General features: G+C 37.0%; 1 protein-coding gene across 2 annotated transcripts in view; it reads left to right on the top strand.

Annotated features, from left to right (window-relative positions):
- The window catches only part of TMEM135 (transmembrane protein 135), a 173016-nt gene that overhangs the window by 27285 nt on the left and 122718 nt on the right, over window positions 1–23013 (top strand). For both annotated transcript variants that reach the window (XM_051779268.1, XM_051779267.1), the window contains exon 4: window positions 10666–10699. In XM_051779268.1, the coding sequence (XP_051635228.1) occupies window positions 10666–10699 (34 nt within the window). The remainder of the gene's footprint in view (window positions 1–10665; window positions 10700–23013) is intronic.

Raw genomic sequence — 23013 nt, 5'->3', positions numbered from 1 at the left:
AATGCAATTACTGTTTTCTGTAGCCTCATTGCTCCCAAGAAACTAAGGTGATAGTTAGGTCCTGCAGCAGGAAAAGTGTGAAGGTAGAAAATTAGAATGGTAATGATTTGCTGTATTTAATCATGCAAAATTTTTCTGTGGTAAAGATTACAGCAGTGTACTTAGGTCAAACATCTTACTTCCCTTTCCTGCCCTGTCCCCTCTGTATCCTGGGACAAAAAATGGCATGTTTTTATTTCCTTTGGTAAGGAAATAAAACGCCGTGTGTGCGTAGTGTTTCTTGTAATCTAATGACCTCCACTCCAGATTGAAGCTTTTTTGATAGAATAAGTGTATGCCATTCAAACCTTCTTCTAAAGATAGTCTGTCTGAGAAAAAGGAACAGCAGTGTCCATGGCATTAAGGCAAGCATAAAACAGGTCTCATGAATTTGGGCCAGTACGCTGTCATCACAGTCGAGACTGCTCCAGCTTTGGTGAAAGACTGAAACAATATGGACTGTCTGGTAGTACAGCATAATTTTGTCTGCGTGAAGGAATTTATATGGGCTCCATCTTGCTGCCTCAGTGATATGTTTTTCCTTTTCAGCTCTTCAGTATCTGTTATTCATTCCTTGTGAGCAACAGACTGAGGAACTATAAAAAGTGTTCTAATATCAACTGTTCGCAATTTGGATCTTTGAGCTTAGAGTGAGAAAATAATAGGTTCAAACTGGACTTGGCAGTAGCTTATTTCTGTCTTTGGTAGGTGAAATACCTCATTAACATCTGTCTGTAGTATCTGGCACAGTTCATCATCCAGTACTGATGTTCTGCCAGAAAATGGCTGCTCAGTCAATAGGGATGTGTTGAAACGACTCTCAAAATTTAGTATGGCTTGCCTGCCTTTCTAGAGAAGGTTCACATTGACTTCTGACACTGCTCTTCCTTGTGACCCCTTGTGTTTCAGGCCATTACAGATGTAGGCACACTCTTAATAGTATTCGTTTGTCTTCTGTGTGATTAATTCATAGTTCCTAACTGGATTTAAAGCCTCCTGCTTTTAATATAACTTAGTAGGCTGTCATTGGGGGTCTAAAGGGGAGGGAAAAAAAGCAAATTGTCAGTGTGTGTAGAGAAGTCCGTACCTACTTCTCTTGGAAGTGCTGGTCTGCTGTTTCTGAATACAAGGGCATTTAGAAGTTAGTCACACCATGTGAAAAGCTGCAGTAGTTCTCTGAGTTGGATTGATTTGTCATGTTAGCTTTTTTTGCATATTGCTTCAGGTACTTTGTGAACAGTGTAATCCAATCACAAATGTAAGCATTAAAATTTTATGAGTCTAAAGAGAAAATTAGCTCTAAACATGCAAACAAAACAATAGCTACCAGTGTGACAGACTAGAAAAAGAGTATCAGGCTGCTGAAGTCTTTTGAAATAGATGATTTGAGTAGCTTATAAAATAAAACTTGTATTGGGGAATGGGCTGTCTCAAACTGGGCACAGAATATGACTTGGGGAGGGAAAGGCAGTTATTCTAAAGGGCTTCTTGGGAAGCCTCTGGAGCTGCTTTTCGCTGAGCTGCTGTGAGCTGGGTTTGGGCTGTGCAGGTAGGGTGTGGCTGAATGGCACTTGGCCTGAGAAGGGCTGGAGGGTAGAGGTGGAGAAGAACAGGTCAAACACTGGTATTGGAACAGTCCCAGGCTGTCAACTGGAGTAATAATCTTATATGAGCAATTTTTTCTCCTTCCTCCTGTCCTTTTCACTCTCAAAATACACTGAAGTCCAAGGTCTGTGAATATTGCACATATCTGCAACTCTGAAATTTTTCCATGCCCTGTTTTGCACTTCTCCCTAATTTTTAGTAACAGTTCTGTCCATAATTTCCTCTTTTGCTATGAAGTGGTAGCGATTGCCAACAAAATATATAGAAAAAATGACCAACTGCTGCTGCTGAACCACAAAGCAGTTTTGCTCACAAAGAGATTATTTGGTTTTGTGCCTTATGCTCGTACCTTCCAGACGGAGTGGCCAAGCAGCACATGTTGTATCCTGACTGAGAAAGTGCCCAGAAAGAACTGTTTCCTTTGTGATTGACTGAGCTGATTAGAAACGATTCTGTGTTACTATCAACAGTCCAAAGAAATAGTTATTTGGGGCCTTATTTAACAGTAGGTAAGTGTTAAGTAACACTAGACCTTCTGTACCAAGAATGTGAATAATTTAAAAAATGCCTGGAAATTCTTCATTTTTTTTTTTTAATGAGGATGTTATTCTTCTGTTATCTCCTAGTCAGTCTTTTTATGAAACTAATAAGCTTTTTGGAATCTCTATATCTTTTAATGGAATCTTGTGAGGTTAAATTACACTTTAATTAAGAGGTTTTTTCCCCTCTGTATGTCAGCCTTTGTTTTGCCTCTGTAGATACCCTAGAGAAAGTGGGAGAGGAGGAAGAGGGAGGGAATGTTGAAAGAAAATCTGTATATAAAAGAGTATAAAGCAGTTAAAAAAATTAAACTATAGATGTTATCTTGTGTTGCACTAGCTGAAAACTCTGTAAGAATTATTGGTATTAATTTAACTGGAATGTATTACTGTAGATATATTTTCTTTTTGGCTTCTCTCCCTTCCCATTTTTCTCATACCCTTTCTTTGGCATGTGTTCAAATCATGGAACATGTTGATTTTATTTTATTTCCTTTTAAGAACAACAAATTCTGAGTGTTTGCATGAAACCATTTTACTTAACATGTAATGTGCTCCAAGCAAGGATTACTGATTTGCAGTTTTAGCAATTTCAATTTCCCCAACCTGTGAAGTGTCCTTTTCCTGCTTTAAACAACCCCTTATTTTTCAATACAAAATTCCTTTAAAAAAGCAGTGGGTCATGAGTCCTTAAACCGTATATTTCTGAAATTAAGTTCTGTGCCTGAACATTATCTTTATGTGAAAGACTTGCTACTGGTATTTACTAAACTCAAAACGTTATCATGTTCTTTTTTCAAAACTTACTTCTTTGGTCTGTTTTCATAATTTTCAGCGTTATTTTGAAAGCTTATCTGTTCCTCCTGATTTTAAGTGAACTTTTGCACCAGGACTTCGCTGCTGACCTCCAGCTGTCAGTAGGAAATTGGTGGGTGTGAGAGATTAACGATACCCTAAACATAATCTGCAGTGCTTGTGTTATTACAGGGATGCAATCACAACTCCAGATCTATAGTTGGCTTGCTTGTGGTGTCAAGCTGCTGTAAAAAACCTACCTCTTACCTCTTCATTTTAACTTCTTTCTTTTTAGGGGAAACGTGATTTGTGTGTTTGATATAATTCTGCAGGTTATAAAATGGTATGTTTTACAGTGGGGAGGGGTTGAAGCTGAGGGGAGGAATTCTTCCTGTTTTTGCAGACCACAAGTCCTGTCTGGGGAGCCATTACAAACTATTATGTTAGCTTCTTAGTTTATGTTCAGAAATTAAAGCCAGAGTTAACTCTTTTAAGTCTTTCTTTTTTTTTTTTTAATTTAAAAAAGGACAAATGTTCTCAAATTTTCCTATTTACTAAAATAAACATATATAATTTTATATTTTTTTCTATGAGATATACACTAAGATATATGAAAATATTTACTATTAAAATTACTGTTTTGCTGTAACAAGTTTTTGCAGCATGTTATGTGCTCTTTACCTTTTTTTTTTTTAACATTCCACCCCATATATACCTTTGAATTCACTGATTCCCATGAAAGTAGTTATATTTGTGATTTCTTAGACTTGTAAAGAATCCAAAAAAAGATTATCAGTTAAAATACAGAGGTAACTGTCAGAATGTGCAGCAGATTCAATGAAGAGTAGCATTCATATAAAATTCAAACTTTATTTTGTAGGAAACTAACATAAGGAATTTATGAAAAAATCATTTTTATAGAAGTCATGCATAGTTCAGATTTTGTTGTATAGGTCACAAGGAAAGGTAAGTTTGACTTGTTTTATTCTAGTACCTCTTTATTCTCGGGTCAGTCTTGTTGGTTGGACAACACTAAGAAGTTTTGAAAAAGCAAATTGTAGGAACATGATATTTTGGACTGGGAGTGAAGTTAGAAAGCTTTGTACCAAAGCTGAAACTGCTCTTGTCTTAGCAGTGAGTTGGATATTTTTATTTTGTGTGTGTTTGCACCCTGGCTGTTTAAATTTATTACATATATTGGAGAAACATAACCCATCAATTAAATGTTTAATCAGAGAACATAATTGCATGCATAAAGATTTTTACCATGCTGCTTTATCCGTCTTCAGGCTCCTTCTACACACGTCTGCTCCTGACTGCTGCTGAGCACTGGGTTACAGGAGTGAACATTGCAGGGAAGGGGGCCTGGGTGTCCCTGCCCCAGTGTTGCCTCCCCATGTGGTGTGAATTCATGGGTGGGGCTCACACAGTGGGCTGTTCCTGCTGAAGGAGGTGCCTGTTCAATTTGTGTGAATTTTGTAGACAGTGGTATCCATCTTGCTGTGGTTATTTCCTGTTATTTCTGACTCGCTGACTTATTTCCCCCTTAGTTTTGAGCAAGACAAAAAAGTGATCATAAACCTCCACAATTTACATAAATATATAAAAAACCCGCAATTATAGTAGTTCAAATATGTTTAATTAATTGCAGTGAATATTTAGATTTCAGGATGTCTACTCAGAAAGGTTTGTGGTTTAATGAAACAAGGCAGTGGAGAAAACAATTTTTTAAACTTCATATTACTAAAAAAGTTCTTGATGAGGGAATTGGAGGAGCTGTAGTGCTGTTATTAGACATAAAATGGGCATGGCAAGGCAAAACATGTGAAAGAAGTAAATATTCAAAAGGAGGAATGAATAATGAGAAAGAAATAGCTTAAAAATGACAGGTCCTACGTCTCTTCTGTGCTGTTTAGAGAAAGAGAAGGTGTTTGTGTTCTGTTGGAAGTTTTCTTTGAGGGCTGCTGTGGTCACACTGGTTAATTTATGATAAAATTGCCAGGAGCATAAGTGCTTTCTAAGGATTCATCCCACCTTCAGGCAAACTTGGTTGGGGTTTTTTTGTGTGTTGTTGATGCTGTTGCTTTTTAGCTTAGCAACACTGTGTTTTTAAGGAAAACCATAAGTACATTGAAGGAAACCCATAAATAAGGAGAGAGAGAACTGGCCATGATTTTTTAGGAAAACACAATCTAAGTTGTGTTTAAAAATTGGTATTTTGTATTATTTCCTATTAGATGAAGAAAAAGCTTATGCTGCTTGTGAAACTAAAGTTATTCTTTGAATTTTATAGCACGTCAAGCTAGGCAAGAAAACATTCTTCAGCAAAGTGTTCCACAAACAATATGTTGGCATGCAGATTTGGGCAGTTGCTGCTTCTATTGGCGTGAATAGGATGTTTTACTCATGTGTTAGGGAAATTGGACTTTGGCCTCAATCAAATAAGTTTTGCAGAGTTTTTGGCACTTACATGAAAATATAAATACCTTGCTCTCAGTCAAATGCATTCAAAGTCTGAGAGTGGCCCTTAGTGATTTCTTTGACTTCAAAATACTATTGATTAAACAAAGAATAGGAAAGCTTTGATCTGTTTTTTATTTTCTATATTTTCACTTTGAGTCCTGAAGACGAGTTCTGAAAAAATGAGAAAGTTTCAGTAAAGAGCTGTAAATGTGATTAAAATCTTAGGGAACGTTGTCGGAAGACTGAAGGAGTTCAGTTTTTGTTTAAGAAATGATGTGTGGGTCATTTGGTTGGAGTCTGTAGTGTTGCAGGGGAGGTAAAGATGTAACCATTTTCAGACACCAGACAGATTCTTGTAGAAACTAGAGTGCAAATTGTAAAGATAAGTACCCTTAGAATAATATATCAATGATTGTGGTGACTGGAAATACTTAAAAGACAATTTTTTTTTTAAATATGTGACTAATTCATTAAGGAAAAGTTTATGTTTTGTATTAGTTAGGAAGACAGATTATTTATCAGTTTAATCCCTTGTGATTTTATAATCTGTGGAAAAAAAATTATATATGGTATTTCGAAGTTGCATTCCACCTTTTTTTCTGTAGAATAATAGAATTGTTCAGATAAACCTTGGGAAGTCAGCTAGTGCAGCTTCCTGCTGCTTGGAGCAGAGCCGGCACTGAGTTCAAACCATCTTGCTTAGGGATTTGTCCCGTCAGCCTTGCAAACTGCTGAGGACAGAGGTCCAGCAGCCCCTCGGAGTCCCTGTTCCAATGCTCACCTGTCTTGATGGAGAAAATGCTGTTTCCTTGAGTCAGGTCAAAATCTCTCCGACCATGCTCCTGGTCCTCCCTGCCAGCTGACCGATGCCTGTTTTGTATTGGGGATTGCAAACAGGCACGGGACTCTGCGCTGTAATGAGTGCCAAGTAAATGGGATTAATAATTTCTCTTGACCTCTTACCTACACTTCTCGTAATGTGGCCCAGTACACTGCTAGTTTTCCTTGTTATTTTTATCCTGTAGGTTTTTGGGTTTTTTAGCAGTTATTTTAGACTCTTTCCTCTGGGCAGCACAATAAAAAAATGTGTGGTTCTCTGTTGAGGTTTATATACCGTAGTTTAAGAGCTATTGCTTGTCAGAATTTGGTCTGAACATTACCAAATTGTCTGAAAAGCAACTTTTATCAAGTTAAAGTTTTCTTTGAGGAAGGCATAAATGAATTATCTTCTGGAAGCCTGTGGTCTGTTGTAATTTAAACATTAGAAGTGGAATCTGCAAGATTGGAATAATTCAGCCATAGATAATGTGACCTGTGCTGAATACCTAAACTCTGAGACATTGCCTGCTCAGTTCTCTAACAGACATGAAAGAAAATTCTTGTTAAAGTGTGAATTGGGAAGAAAAAGGAGGAGAAACAAAGTGAAAAGTATATTAAACACTACTGCTCTTTGATACTTGAATTAAAGGGTAATTAAAACATGATTGCTTTCGTGCAATCCTCCTTTCCAGGTAAAGGAGACCAGTCTTGTTAAGACTTTTTCAGAAAAAAAGTTCTTTAACACAAGAAACTGTCAGGATGGACCTTGGTCTGCTGCTCATGAATTTTGGGTTACCCCTAGCTCATGTTTTTCCTTCTTTAGTTAAAGACCACAGATGTCATTAGAAAAGAGTTGAGTATGGGAGATACTGTCAGTTAAGAGGTGACTGGGAGACAGTGAGAAGCCACGATGAAGATCTTTATGGAAGAGGCCTCTGGAGGAAAATGGCATAAGACAGAAACCATGGAGGAGGAATGGGCAGTAAGGATTTGTGTGCCTCTGCTTGGGCTTTGCCGTAGTGACCTCGCCTGACCATCAGTGGTGTAGCCACATGCTGATGTTGGTGTTCCCAAGATTAGTGTTCAACACTGGTTCATGGACTTTTAGGGTGAAATGTAAGCTGTTTATTGGTATCTTTAAACCTTCCCAAAGCATGTGGTTAGACATGGCTGACTAATTGTTTTTATTGTTTAACTATTTCCTGCTCTTCTAATGCCATTTCCCAATTATATTTTCCTCTTTGTTTACCAGCTGCAGTTTTAATACAGTCCTTGGTTGTACTAATGACCCTTTTGCTTGGCCTACCTCCATCTTTCTGTCCTGTTTTCTGTCAGCTGTCATTGCCACAGAATAGCGCAATGTTTTCTGAACTTCCACCTGCTTTTTAACAGTGGAGTTCAGGGTTGGGTTAGGCTTGTTGGATCACATTTGCACAGGGCCAGGAAGACTACCCCCCCTTCCACCCCACCTTTTTTTTTTTCCCTTCCCCTGGAAAAATGGAGCTATTTATTTTTTAAACAGTCACAGAATTAATTTGGAGGAAGAAAACTTTCTGCTTGGAGTCAAGCAGGGCCTCAGAGACGGGCTTGTTGGAGGCACTTTGAGATGACGTCATCTAGAAACTTTGCTGTATTTTTGGTTCCGGAAGTTACTTCCTTTCGCAAATTTATTGTCTGCACATTTTTCCTTCTCCCAACCACCTACTTCTCACATTGGTCTTGCTGCAGCTGCACTGCAGCTTCTGATTTCTTTCCTTCCTCTTCTTTAGCCCCTTTTCCTTTCTTTGTCTTTGTGGTTGGTGTTTTACACTTAAGCCAAAGGGACTACAATAGAAACTAAAACTCATTTAGAACAAATTCTTAGCTTTAGTGTTTAAAAATAAGAAAATTAAATAAATATTCATGGGAGGCTAAAAGACCCTGCCTGCATGTCAGCCCTGCTTGTATGACAATAAGGACTGCATGAGAGAATCCACTAAGTAAATTATGTAGACATACAATGATCATCCTGTTTTGTGCACATTATATATAATACAGTTGTGAATACACATATATTCTCTGAAATGTACTCTCTGAAATATGCAGTATACCCTGAAAGCTGCATCTGTCACTCAGTAGCTGGTGAAGGCTTCTCGCAGTTATGTTACTGCAGGATATTATTGAAGTTTTCCAGAATATTCAAAGTGTATTGAGTTACCAGGTTAGCTCTCATGGGTAATTTATTTCTGTGTTTCCAAACAGCTGAGTGTTTGGGTATTTATTGTAAATTTTTAACACTATTACAGGGACTAAAAAAAAGAATCCAAGAAACGTGAAATACCTGATATTTTTCCTGAGAACAAATTAAAATAAAATTTACAGTATACACAACTGTGTTGACTGCCAGTTTGGTAATCAAGAGGGTAGGGCCACCAGTATTATCACTCGAGCTAATCAGCTGAAAGATGGTGACTGTTTGCAGATCAATGTGAGAGTTGAATTTATCTATTACATGAGGTGAATTTTTACCCCTTCCTGGTGAGAAATGTCCTACAGCATTTTGATGCTTTATTGCAAGTTGTAGGGCTTGCTTTGCTTAAACGCTCACAGACCCTCTGTTGTCTTCTTGTTTCTTGTGTGCCTCATCCTCATCAACTCTTTAGATTCAGGCTTTTTTTCTCTAGGTTTCTATGCCTGAGTTTTGTTTCTAGTATCTGATACAGAGTGATGGTAGGTGGAGAAGGAGAGCAGATTTGTAATTCTGCTTTAAAAAAACCCACAAACCAAACTGGTTAAAATTTTGAACCTAAGCCAAATTTGAACCTTCCCTGTGAGTAGAGAGCAACTTGTGGAAGTCAGGATGCTGCATCATTGCTTTCCCCAAGTTCAGCATGATGTGGAAGCACTAAAGCTTTTGAGTGGAATATGTCCCCATGGCTTAGATATCTGCTCTGAAAAACCTTGATCTAGATGCATAACTTGGCAAAGTTATGGACTTGTAAACATGGGGTTTAGAAAATACTGAATAAATTTCTTTCCGGATGGATCAAGCTTGGCAACTGTGTGATTGGAATTTCTCTATTTCCTGCTATCTGTGCTTTTGTTTTGTTCCCGTCTTCAACTGAATTGATAGCAAGATGTGCTCTGTTAACATACTGCTCTCTTAAGCAGTCTTATGAATGCTTGAAAACTTAAAATGTCATGACAAAATGGAACATACAAGCCCAGGTTAGACCTTCTGTTATATATTACCTTCTGTAGTAGCAATATAAAAAAAATCCTGAATGGCATGAAGAGAAATATGGGTTCAGGTTATAAGCTCAACTCCATGTTGAGAAACTCTAATAGTTGAATGTATATGGTGCCTTCACACAAATTTTCAAGTTATATGTGTAAGACCAGTAGGGACGATATGAAAAATCCTGAATACTACAAGGCTGATGGGAGACTCAAAATGTTAAGAACACCAGTCCAGTAGGAAATACTGAAACTGAGCGTTCCAACCTTTGACGATAGTCTCTAAGCAGATCTTTGCAGAAGAGGAATGATTGAAGGCAAAGCAGATCTGCAGTGGTAATGTTTCCCACTTTCTCAAGGCTGATGGTGGTTTGTGACCGATGTACAGAAAATAATTTTTAATTCACCTGGATCCTGTAATGACACCTAGTGCAGTCTGTTACTGGAGCAACTCACATCTGCATAGTTGAGTTCAGTTTCGGTCTTGTGCTGCAATAGAATCAACAAAAGTGTGAGAGCATGAGCCCAAGTTTATACTTTTCCTAAAGTGCAGTGTGAGCTACGGGCTGAGACACAGGGACAGACCCAAAAATAGAAGGGGAAAAAAAAATTAGATAAAGGTTAGAAGAGAAAATGGTTCCCGGACACTCTTAGCACTGTGATTCTGAACTGGCTTGAGCCAAGATTTCTGTATCATCAGTCTCAGTAGAAAACTTTTCATAATATTGTAAGCAGAAGGGCTAAGGTGTCTCAAGTTACATAGCAGTGGTCACAAAACAGAAGCTAACACATAAGCATTTTTCTGTAAATTCACAATTTAACTTAGGCTTAGGTCATTGTTTGTGTGCCTACATTAACAGCTGGTGTGTAGGCTTTTATTTTATGATAAGTGCTGTGTAATTCAGGGTGCCTTGCCCCTCATGACAGCTTCAGGACTTATGTGCAGTAGCAAGTTGCTATATATAACTTGATTCCTGTAATTCCTCACTGCTTTGGATACTGTGCTATCAAGATGCTATTTTTGGTTTTGTACATATTTTTTTATAGGGTGTAATGATTCATTCTCCATCAATAATCTGTGTTTTTAAACTCTCTTCTTTAATAAAATATTCTTAATGCTTTAAGTGTTTTCCTTCAGTCTGCAAAAAATGTTTGATTCCTTCACTAATTTTATTTTTTCTGTTTATAGGAGAGGCCTCCTCACAATTTACATGGCCAACCAAGTAAGTAGTCCTTTATTTCAAGAGTAAAACCACCTAAGATCCATTGAAAATGTGAGATTCATCGTCTGTTTTAATCATTCCAGGATTTTTCTTTAGAAATTTTACCTTACTAGATAACTTAAGAGCAAATTGTGACCTTAGGTCTTTCAGAAGTAGCTGTAAAGCGTTGTATTATGCTCAAAATTTCTTGTATCATAGCCCCAAGAAGATGGGTAATTTTATATTTCTCGTCTGTAGTAGAATGGCATCTAGTACTTTGATGGTCGTTATTTTGCAGATGAGAAATCCAACACCATATAGTTTAGTTTTGTAATTAATTGTTTTTCAAACTGATATCAGCTGTTGTGTGTGCAAACATTTTTATTGCATGTTTGTATCAATTTAAATGTTGTATCATATTTCTTATAATCTCATTCAAATAAATAAAATTTCTCTAAATGATGTGTGATGTTAACTTACTCTAAATATAAAATATTTCTGTTACTTGATTATACTCCTTTAGGAAAGATTTTATTTTGCTAAAGGAATTATGTAAAGTTTTTGTATAGTTGGAGTTGCTTAAAGAGTCACAGAAACTACAAAAAAGAAAACAACTGAAGGTTGTGTTCAGACCACTGGGACAGTTTACTGGGGCCTCACAGTTGTGCAAGAGTAGAACTCTGGTGGTGATTAAAAGATCGATGACTAAAATTGATAAGACAATGGCAATATATCATAGTACAGATTAGGGTGATACAACTGATACCTTCTCTTCCGTCCGTCTCTGTGAAGTCATTGTTGATGACTTGTAATTCTGAATATTTGTGGTAGGAGGTGACATCATATGTGTGTTAGCAGGTAGATATCCTGTAAAGTCCCTTTATGCATTTACCAAACCCATCATGTAGTTCTCTCTCAAATTCTGGTGTTTAACAGTTTCTTCCAGGCAGAAATTTTTTTTTGAGTTATTCTGTACTTGTAGACTGTCTGTCATGACAGACTCATGACGGGAACTGAACAGACTTCAGAAGAGAAGAAATTAATATTTGCTTTTAAATTCATTATTGTTAACTACCATTTAACCTTTTATAGCTGCCTAACTTATATGGTTCATACCCTGTCCTTTAGGATTCCTTTTCTTTACAAATGTTTTTAACCTAATTTGGAAAGATGACAAATCCTTCTCTTGAAATTTAATTAATTAGATTGTTTGGACTCCCAGTAACACATGGGAACAAGGTTTGATTCCTGAAAGGAAGTCCTAACTTTGGAAGGTTTCCTTGAATTCAGAAGACCAACTGTGTGGAAAGTCCTCATTCAGGAAACATAGGTTATAAGGACAGTGATGTTTAGTTGGACATGCCATCACTCCTTTGGAATGGACTTTTCAAGAGAAGGGGGAAATCAGTGTGCCTATATAGCAATACCTCTGAGTGTCCAGTTCTGAGAAAGCTGTCACTGTCTTTCTGGCTCTTAGGCTGCAGTGCCACCCAGTCCATGTGGTGCTGGATGGTCTTAGAAAGGAAAAGTCAAGAAATGCAATTACATTTTATGAATGCCATTTGGTGCAGTGGATATTCTCTTTAGCGTGATTGTTTATTGTAGGCACAAATCATTGGTGGACCCGGGGCTGCCAGGGTTTGCTTTGTTAAGCTACCTGTGATCACCTCATACTTATCTTGTTAGCAAACTGTGTAATCACAGAAAATGTTTCCTTGTTTGTGTTGCTTATCTTTTGTTTAGAACTTTATATACTTTGGTGAGATTCACTTATAAGTTTACTAAGCCCTTAAAACATTTATTTCTGTCATCTTTAGATTGCAGCGTGCCCCATTCTGAAAGCTGGCACATTTTAATCTTTAGTGATTACAGCTAGATTGTGGAATTAGACAGCATTTCTTGCATTCTGTAAAACTCGTGTCAGGACCTGTTAAGATATTCATGGAACTAAATGTATTCTTTTGTTTTGTTTCATATTTTCCTAAACTTTGTTTTGCAGCCTTGGCAATAATAATTAAGGCTTTCTGTGTGATTCTTCTTGTGTGCCTTTGCCCAGTTAGACAGGCAGGAGGTAACTGTAATTAGTGTTGGTTAGTATAAGAAATTATCATGAATGTTGCTGCAGTGAATTTTTATAGCCAGATTAGGGCTTCTAAATCAGAAAATTTTATTTCTGTTGTCCTGTTGGCAGTACGTGACAATTTGTCCTCAGAGATAAATTTACTTAGTGGAAAGGGGAAAGGTTTGTTAAAGTCTTTATGTGTGGCTGCTGTTTCTCATTTCAGCGAGTGAAATGCAGTAGAACATGAAAGGGAGTGAGTCTAAGGACTCGTGTTCTAAAGGTGACATTTTTATTGTTTTTTACTCTGGAGCTACTAGAAACTTGTGAATGGAAACATGTGAATAAATGTCCTGGCTCATTTTAAATAAGTCAGTGATTATAGATTTATGTGAACCTGAACTCCTGAATTGCATTTCCTTTCTGCTTACACAGTGAAATGACAGATCAAAAATTAACTGTTGAGGCTATATGTGCTGTATGGAAAAATAGAACAAAAATGCTTTTTCAGACTAGCTTGCTGCAGAATTGAAGCTATACAAGAATGCACTTTAGGGCTTGGATTTTCTTTTATTTTTTTTCTTTTTAGTTTCTTTAAAGATAAGAATGAGAAATAAGTATAGGAGTGAAGCATCTGTAGTTTTAATTTTGATATGCAGAGTGTAAAATCAGCTTCTGAGCTTCTGACTGAAAGTCATTTAAGTTTTTAGAAGTAAGTTAGTATGCCTGAGCCCCTAGCATTGTTGAACATGTGCTATTGAGACCCGAAGTTTCTGTAATAGCCTGGAACAGAGTAGTGTTAGTACTGTGGATCACACAGAAGCACGGAGCTTTCAAGTTCTATTTTGGATTGCACGTGTTTAAGTCAAGAAATTTCTAGGATCATAAGAGATGCTTTGGTAGTGAACATATAAGATGATCCTTCATGGATAATTTGAGATCAAAAGGAACCCCAAGATTCCAGCAAAAGGTGGAAAGTGAAATGGAATCTCTTTCAGTTATTTTTATCTGGAAAAGTAGGTGATATTTATGACTGTCCCATGAGGAAGACCTATAGCTCTTATGTTTCGAAACAGTTCACAACAGGCATACTTTGTTGTGACACAGCTCAACAGTTGAATTCTTGCTTTTACATTGAAGAAACTGGGTCTTCGGGTTTGGGTTTTTTTGTGTTGAAAACAAAACAAAGGTGCTACCTTCAATATGCAAGATAAGAAGATAAACTAGGACTGATTTAATATAAAGCTTTTTGAAAAACAAGAGTTTAGGAAAATTGTTATGTTGTCATTGAAATACTACACCATAGGGGCAGTTACCCTAGTGTGTGCTGAGCTATGTGCTGTTTGAAATTCAAACTGCATCACTACATCAAAGGCTTTATTCATTCTGTACTATGACTTCTGATGTACGGTGGGCTACTTGAAAAATTGGAAATGTTAATATTAATAAGGTGCTCCTGAGGGTCACAGATTATATGATAAAAAACTTAATCATAAGGTGAAGCAGCTGGATGAAAAAGGCAGAATGGTGCTGTTGAGGACTGGTTCTTGAGTGTGATGGGAGGAAGAAGTGTAGGGATCTATCCCAACCACAGAGAGAGCATTACTGAGTGGACAGCTATAAATTTGAAAAATAAGACAAGGAAGATAGGAAGACAAGGAAGTAGAGAAGCACAAGCTATAGGTGAGAAATGAGAATTCATTGTGGCAAGAGACATGAAGGGACCGGAGCTATGCTGACGTAACAGGTGTTGGTTTGTGGGGAGAGTTACAGGTAAAACAAGAGGAAGAATATGAGAAAATTTCTAGTTAAAGCAGAAAGCGGATGATAAAGAAAATCATGGGTTTTTCAGGAAAGGGTTGGATTAATTTAATGAATTAATTAACGTGAAGAGAAATTTAGGAAGACCCCAGAAAGAGAGACAGAAAGAGAGGGTATTTTTGGTGACCTGGATGTGGAAGTTGGAGAAATTGTTGTCAGCAATTGCGTCTGGACAAAGTTTACACAGAAGTAGGAAGATGCTGTGCCTTACTTATTGCTATGCTGATTTCACGTCATCAGTGCATCTGCCACTTATGGAATACTGCACACAGATCCTCATATATAGGGGAAACGATACTGTTTAAACAAGTGATCAGTGGCATTCTGGTGGGTAATACTCTGCTTCTGCATGTGATAGAGAACAAGTAATGCAACTGAGCACAGTTTCTTGCAGTTTTAAAGTAGTCCAGGCAGTTTCACAGTTGAATTGTTTTTCAGTTGCATAAATAGACTAAATCTGAGTTCATTTTGGCTGTATCGTTGTTTATTCCAACTAGTCAGTGTGAAGACTGCATGTAAGTTGTGCTCTTAAAGTTTGAAATATTTGATCTAGGAGCATGCAAAAATGCAGACTTAAAAAGAAATCCTTCAGGATCTAATGGAGAGATGAGTATCCAGTGCTCTTCAGTCAGCTTTAACTCCTGATATTTGTATGTTTTTTTACAGGATGGAAGTCATAGTGATTCATAATATTACTAAATCTTCATGCTCTGAAATATTAAAAACAAAAATCAAAGCTATTAGCCTAATTTCAGATATCTGGCACACATAGACAGCAAAGTAGATACCAAACTTGACAGAGATATGGCACAATATAGAACATGGTTCAAATGTCTGAGGCCAAGGGCCCTCCGATATCACTTTTCATATACACTAGATTTGTTGTCGTTGTTTCATGCTTTGTGGAAGTGATATGTGGAGGGATGAAAAAAAGAGGAGTGGGACTTGCTGTAACAAAAGAAAAAGCAACAACTTTTAAGGCCTTTAATAAGACCTTTAATAAGGCCACTTTTAAACTGTGCTTTTGCTGATCCTGTAGTTTTAAGATTTTGCGAGTGTTTTCATTTTAAACTTACTAAACTGAAATTTTAGGAACAAGACTAGCTGTCTCCTGTTTTTCTCCACTGGGAACATTTCTGTTTTAATCGAAAGATGGAGACAATCCAGAATGAAGAAGAACAGGTGGATTTATGTTTATGCAAGATGTATTTTAAACTTTTTGAAACGCTGGGTTCTAGTAAAATGGATTTGACCACTCCTCCCTTTTCTTTTTAGATATTTAGAATTTTCTTGTGTGCTTTCTTGTGATTCTTAGTATTAACATTATAGAAGGACTGCCAACATGGGAGATTTTATCTATTCTTCTAGCATATTAGCCAAGATAGGAATAGCTAGATTTTTTTTTTTTTTTAGTTTTCTAACATTTCAGAAGTAATCTCTGTAACTGGAAGTGCATCAAGTAAATAGTTGAGACACTTGTCTTCCAGGATGCTTGCTCTCCTCCTACCACTATCTCTTCCTTACTTTGCAACTGTTGTCTGGTGCTTCTCTTCTGGGATGTCAGTGGCTTTGGTTACAGCAGCAGCTGGCAGGAAACATGTATATTTGTTGTCTAATGGTGTCCAGATTTCCCTTTCGTTTCTTGTGTTGTCACCTTTTAAGTTGATAGTGTACTAGTTAAACTGTTGCTTACCAGGCTACTTTTGTTGTTAGAATAGTAAGTTGCCTTACTGTCTTATTTTCTCGGTTTTATAAGTTATTGTTGGAATAGCAGAAATACTTTGATATTTGGTTTAGATTGAATATTAGGAAAAATTTCTTCACAGAAAGGGTTGTCAAGCACTGGAACAGGCTGCTCAGGAACATGTAAGAAAATTGATGTGTAGATGTGTCAGCTGGGGACGTGGTTTAGGGGTGGACTTGGCAGTGCTGGGTTAGCAGCCAGAGTTGATGATCTTAAGGGTCTTTTGCAGCCTGAACAATTCTGTGGTTCTGTAATATTCTGCATCTCATGTGGTTGATTTAAAGGGGGATGAATCCTGTTTGAAAGCTCACAGGAAAGGATTTTCCTCATTGAAAATGACATTGAACTGGAACTCAGGATTGTAAAATATTTCCTGCCTTTTGGAGGACAAAACCCTGTTTTGTGACAGTGCTCTGAAACAATGTCTTGATCTCTCTAGTGAAGCATCCAGCACCCAGTCATTGCTGCTTGGGTAAGGGAAGAGCAAAAAGGACAGAATTTAATCCTACCTGGAAAGAAGTCTCAAGTGCTCACTTAGTGCAGAATTTCTACTTTTGCATGGAAAAACTGTCTCAGGTGATGTCTTGTCACTTGATGTAATTGATAATTTTTGTAATTCTGCTACAAATTAAGCCTTTAATTTTAGTGCTAACATGAAACAAGTCTTGTCTGGTCAATTTACACATTGATATGAACTGACTGGTGTTTTCCTTGGAGCTACGGTTCTGTTCTAACACATCTCAAGTTTGAAGCTCAACAGAGAGTCATGAATACCTGCTTGTAATAGTGGCATTTTTGCAATTGTTTTGGCCCACATTGTGACCTGGGATTTTGTCAAGAGTTGTTTGCGTGTTCCGTCAGGTCATGTGATGTTCCTTGGTAATTCCTGCCTTCTGTTGTGGAATGGCGTTTTTATTCTGTTTTGTCATTTGGACTTAGGAGGAGAGACTTTTCTGTAGCTTCTGCTTTGTTACTGCCCAGATCTTAGTGGAAAAGTAAGGTAGAAAATGAAGAGCTTACATCTTTCCCATTTCATAGAAGGCATATTCAGATGGAGCTTATCCAGCGTTTGTTCTTCCAACATGCCTTCATGTTTATGCTGCCTCATGGTTTAAAGCCAGGCAGAGTCAACCCCATTGTTCTCAGGACACTCAGGGTATGGCTGATTTCACAGCATGGACAGTCAGGCATCACAGATGCCCTTTATGGCAGTGACAGTAATCTGGTTTACAAAACAGAGGAAGAAGAACAAAGATCCATGGATTTTTATCCTTTAAAGGGCAAATCTCAAAGAAGGAAGGTAATCACGCGTTAGTTTGCACTTGAAGACTGTGCTGGAGTGAGAGATGGGGTTTGTTTTTATATGTCATTTCAATGGGCAATCCCTAATGCTCTATGATTAAATGGCAATGAAATATGGCATTCTCGGACACTTATGGCACTTAGGTTATTTTGCAAAATAAAGCTTCAAATTTTGAAGTTATCTTTCAGATACATCTCAAAGGAAGGAAAAATAATCATTATGAAAAAGGTTTACGAGTCAAGGATATGAATAACTAGAACACGCTCATTACTCCTGCTGATCCCTTTTTCCTTTGACAGCTTGAACAAAGAATTGAGAACCAGCTTTTATTAATTTTAAGCTCTTACTAATGCTCCTTATTTGCTGTATACCTAGGTATAAATAGGAACATTTACAGAAATAATTAAAAAACTCCAGATAAGAAATAATTAAAATTAACTAAACCCAGTTGTGAATAAGAATGTGGAAAACTCAATTTCTCTTCTCAGAAGACTTGTAACTGTTTTTAAACTTATTATACTTCTGCTTTTGTCTCTTTCTCTGTGTCCTTGGGGTACAGAACAGCTCAAGAAGAGTTGCTTTTAATACCATCTACCAGTTGTATACTGGGGTGGCAAAGGCAGTGTAAATGTAGTAGTAGCAAAAAGTCAAAATTTCAATTAATATGTTAATAAAGTTAGTATAGAGGAGCACAGTTTGGATGAATATGGACATTATTCAAAAGAAATGGGAGCTTTTTATTGCTTAACAGTAATGTTCAGATTTATTTCACAGACACCTAAACAGAAGAAAACTTTTACCCTTTCTTGGAATCACTGAATTTATTGTGGTGACTGTGCAGGGAAGTGTATCGTAAGATCAACATTTCCAAGCTCCTCGCTTAGAAATTAAATGCAGATGTTTTCAAATAATCAAAGACTTGGACATGCTTTAGTTTAGTCGACAAATACTCAAGACACTTTCCAAAAATTTTATTTTGTAATTCAGAGTTAGATGTCAGAAATGGGTAAGCTATATACTTTACACATATCACGTTCTGTGGGATAGGCAGTTTGGCAACTAAAACAGGCACTATTGAAATAAATTGCTGCTTTTAAATATAAACATTACATAGAATTACATGGGGAGTAAAATAAGCCGAAGTCTTACTTTCTTTTGAATAGAGCATAATGTAGACTAATTTGATTAACAGAATGCTTTACTTAATTAAATTATGGGTAATCATGGCACTCTGTGAGGATTTTAATAAGTTGAAACTTAAGGTCATTGTCACTGCCCCAACCCTAAATCTAAAAAAGGCAGGTTTTAAAATTAGGAGTCATGTGAACTTAAACATTGCTGATGTCTTCACTTTTAAGTAATACTGTAATAAAGTTAGATCCTGGCAGCTGGCGTTCTTGTGGATTGACATGGCTAATTGGCTCTGGCATCTTAGCCTCAGGAAACCTCATCCATCACTTCAGAGCAGGACTTTTGGCAAGAGTCAGAGAAAATATTCAATACTTTGTCTCTTGCTTTCTGTGCAAAGCTGCATTGCATTTTTGAACTTTCCAGTGTATCTTGTTAGAAACTTGATGTAACACTTATCATTATGCTCCTTTAACATGATCTTTTGTGATGAGTAACTATCCGTTTGACTTTCCAGAATTAGCAAAAGTGTCAGTATTACAAATCAGTTTTGAGACTGAACACTCAGCCACAGTTTATAACTTATACAGAGTTTCGTATCAGAAATATACTGAATGCTAAAGAAAGGTAGTTGACTTTTATAGTTAACTCCTTGCTAGTCAGTAGTTTCCAAGTTTTCTTGGCTTCAGGTTCTGAAGAGCTCCCAGACACCCATCTCTAGTGCTTGTAGCATTTCTGATTATGAGAATTACTGTGAGCAGTGATTTGATAGATGAAAAAGACTAGTCAAGAGAAAAATTCAAGGCTTCCCAGCAAGGGAAATCCCAGTAGTGTTTTGAGACGGTTCAGAATTTTCCTGGTGAAAGGAAAGGGTTTTCAGAGATCTTTTGTGGAAGGCTTGTGAGAGCAAGAATCTCCTGCTTTTCCTATTTCACAACAATCTTATCAGTCCTCTCAGATCTTCACATTGTCAGGCAGTCCTGTTTTTCTCCTCAAGCATCTAAGAAACACAGGTATTATTCTCTTTTCCCAGCTTCAGTCCCTGTTACCTGGCAGTCTCTGCTTCCTTCTCATGCTTCTAAGTTTATGAGGTTTGGGAAGAAAGGGAAATGACCCTGCTGTGGGAGAAGTGGGGGAAAGATGCAATCCCAGGATTGAAAAAGTTGAGGAGGGACTTTAAGCAAAATTAATGCTTTCTTATTCTGATAACTTAGATGTAGATATGTTCTTTGGAAGGGAGCCATTTTTTCCATTTCCAGCAATATTTGCTATTTGCACCTCCATTTACTTTAGAACAACGCTCAGGGTCCAGGTGTTGCTGGCAGAGGCAAAATGCTCTGAGTGTTCAGCAAAGTAGGTGAAATGCTGCTGCAGGCTTGTCCTGCCTCACTCCAGACCCTGAAGTCCTCTGCTGAAGCTTGAAAATCCAGTGAATGTCCTGCTGTCTATCGGAGTGGGGCATGGCAAGACCATGTTTGAGGCAGAGGGTTGTTAATGTCTCTGCTTTATCAAATGGTGAACAGAGGCATAAAGAATGAGGGAAAAGCTCTTGAACTGGGTTATCTGCAAACTCTTGATGCTTTGGGGAACAGTTGTAATGACCTGTTGTCAGATACCAGATTTACCAGGAACACGCAAAAATTTAATTGGCTTCCTCTTGTTGGAGCACAAAAATGGGCAAAGGTGTTTGTGTGTAGTCAAAAGACAGAGAGGTTGGTGGATCGACAGAACGGCTAACTGAGTGCATTGGCTAAATCTGTAAGTGTCCACTTTAACTGTCTCTCCCTAATGCCTTTCAACAAAAATTGTAATGTATAGGATTTTGGAATCTTTATTTTTTGGGGTTTTGGCAGTCCTACTTAAAATCGTCCAGTTATTGTGTTGATGACAGTCTTGACAAGCTGTTTCTTTATGGCTTCTGGGATCGATCAAGTATTATGAAAACTAGTCCTGGAGTACTGATTTAATTTGGTAGAAGAAGAAAACTTCAATTCTGTGTTCAAAATATGCATAGTGAAAGTGTTTCTGAGAAGAATTCAATTTGCAGAGTTTAAGTTTATCCTGTTAGTTGGTGATTTTTTTTTTTTTGATGCAGTGTTAATCTTGCTGTAGAACTGGTCAGTGGAACAAGGAGGCGTTCTTTCTGATTAATTATCTCTTACATTTAATTATTATTTTCTGTGTTCCACATGTTTCAGTTGAAATTAAATCCTTCATGTTTTAATTGCCTATATCCACTTCTAGTATATTAGTGCCAGTTCTAGTTTGATACTGTTCCTGACGTCATTTATAGGATAATGATAATTAAACAGAGCAGCAGTTTCAGCCCCAAAATCATTTTACTCCTTTTGAAACTCTAAGGTGTCAAAATAAAAGTCGATTGTTCATTTTCAATGCTTGAATAAAGTTCCACAAAAAGTTTTGGAGGAAAACCAGTTTGGTCTAAAAATATAAACAACTTTTTCTGTACAAAAATGAGTTGTTTTGTAAAATCCTACAGTTAGCTTCTCTGTTTTCATGGTTTCTGTGGTGCAAACCAAAACCTATACCTTTGCACATGCAATGTGAAATAATGTTCTTATTTTCACTTCCACATTTTGAAGTGATATTTTGAAGTGTTAAAAAATGTTTCTTGTGGCTATGTATAAAATGATTTTAGAAGTCTTATTATAAAAGTGTAAATATTTTTACTTATGTTTATAATGAGATATAATAGATGTACTGGTATATAGCTATAACCTTGTGTAAACTGAAAAATGTTAACACAGGGCTGCTGAAGCTCTTTACATGATTCTGTTACAGGATATGTAGATTTTTAAACAGTGCTGAGACTAAATTTTTTAATTGTTTAAACAGTCACTGGTTTGGCATTCAGGGGGAGGTGGTTCATTTGAAATCTTGTCTCTGTGATATGCTCCTTATGCCTCTAATAGGGTTAGAAAAGCGGAGGAGGAGAACTTCTAGCACAGCTTGTAAATGTCAGTCTGGATGGAAGACAGGTCAGCTTGAAAACAATATTGGTGTTGGAAAATGAAAGGAAAAGAATCCTTTCTTGAAACTGAGCTCTAGCAAGGAAATGTTTAAGAAAATGTAGAATTTCTTGGTAACACAGAAGGAAGTAATTCTGAAGTATCAATCTACATCTGGTAAATGTGGGGAAAGTTGAAGACAGAATAAGTTTTATTTTACCTACATCTAAATCTGACTGGTTTTCCTAAGGCAGATTTTTATGTTGGTTTGAACCCTGTTCACTTGTGAAACTTTCCGGTTGGTGTCTCGTCTTTAAGACTTGTTCTGTCTTTAGAAGGCAAACTGACTTTAATAGCATTTTTAAAGGAAAATCCAGCGATAAGTGTGACAGTAGAATCTTTTCTGAATCTTCTCTTCTGTCTTTTCTACCCTTTCCACACTGTAATGCATTGATCAGTAAATCAGACCATTAGTCACTACAGAAATTTCAATAATACATCAGTTACCATATTTTACTACAATATTCTGTTAAATAGAGTTATTTCCGAGGAGCTGCATCATTTAGATTGGTCTCACCTGGTCACTTCCATGTGAACTATTAATGTTTTTATAACCTGAGTGGTGTGATTCCTTAAGGAGTTTCTTTCTGGTTCAGTAACCTTTCTTTGTCTGCTCAGAAGTAATGGAGTGCTTCAATAGCTGCTGCTCTCCTCAAGTCTTGAGGATTGGAGATTTTTGCAGACTTGGTTGAAATAAGTCTGGAAATGGAAATTTCCAGTTCAGTATTTCTAGGGAAAAAAATGATCTGAAGTGCGAATCAGGAAGAGGGGCTGAATGCCATCTTGAAATACATGTTTCTCAACTTTAGTACCTGGTCTGTGTTGACAGAACTGTCAATGAACTGGCACATATGCCAGTGGTTCACATGTTTCTGAGTTTTTTGAAGTACATCTGCTCTAAGTTTGGGTTACAAAAAATGTGGGCATTGGTTCCAGTAAGATATGTTAGATTGACTTTCCGTGAGTTGTAAATAACTTCATTAAAAGTGTCCTGAATTTGCTTAACACTCCTCCAAAGTCAAACTTAATAAATTGCCACCTTTGAATATTTTAAAGTGTTAATGATTATACTGGTTTTCAATTGCAAATCTCTTAGTCTTGAAAAGTTATGTTTTCATTTATATAAAACATTTGTGTCAGTAACTTTGTGTTCAGTAACTCTTGGCTTCACTCCTGTTCAAATTTACTGGTACAATTTCTCAGGCAAAATTCTATTAGGAGGATTTAATTTACATAACTTGTTATGTTGTT

This window comes from Manacus candei, unplaced genomic scaffold, assembly GCF_025592945.1.
Source record: "Manacus candei isolate 608988 ecotype Guabito, Panama unplaced genomic scaffold, ASM2559294v1 h1tg000014l, whole genome shotgun sequence".
Taxonomy (NCBI): domain Eukaryota; kingdom Metazoa; phylum Chordata; class Aves; order Passeriformes; family Pipridae; genus Manacus; species Manacus candei.
This window is presented reverse-complemented; position numbering and strand designations above follow the sequence as displayed.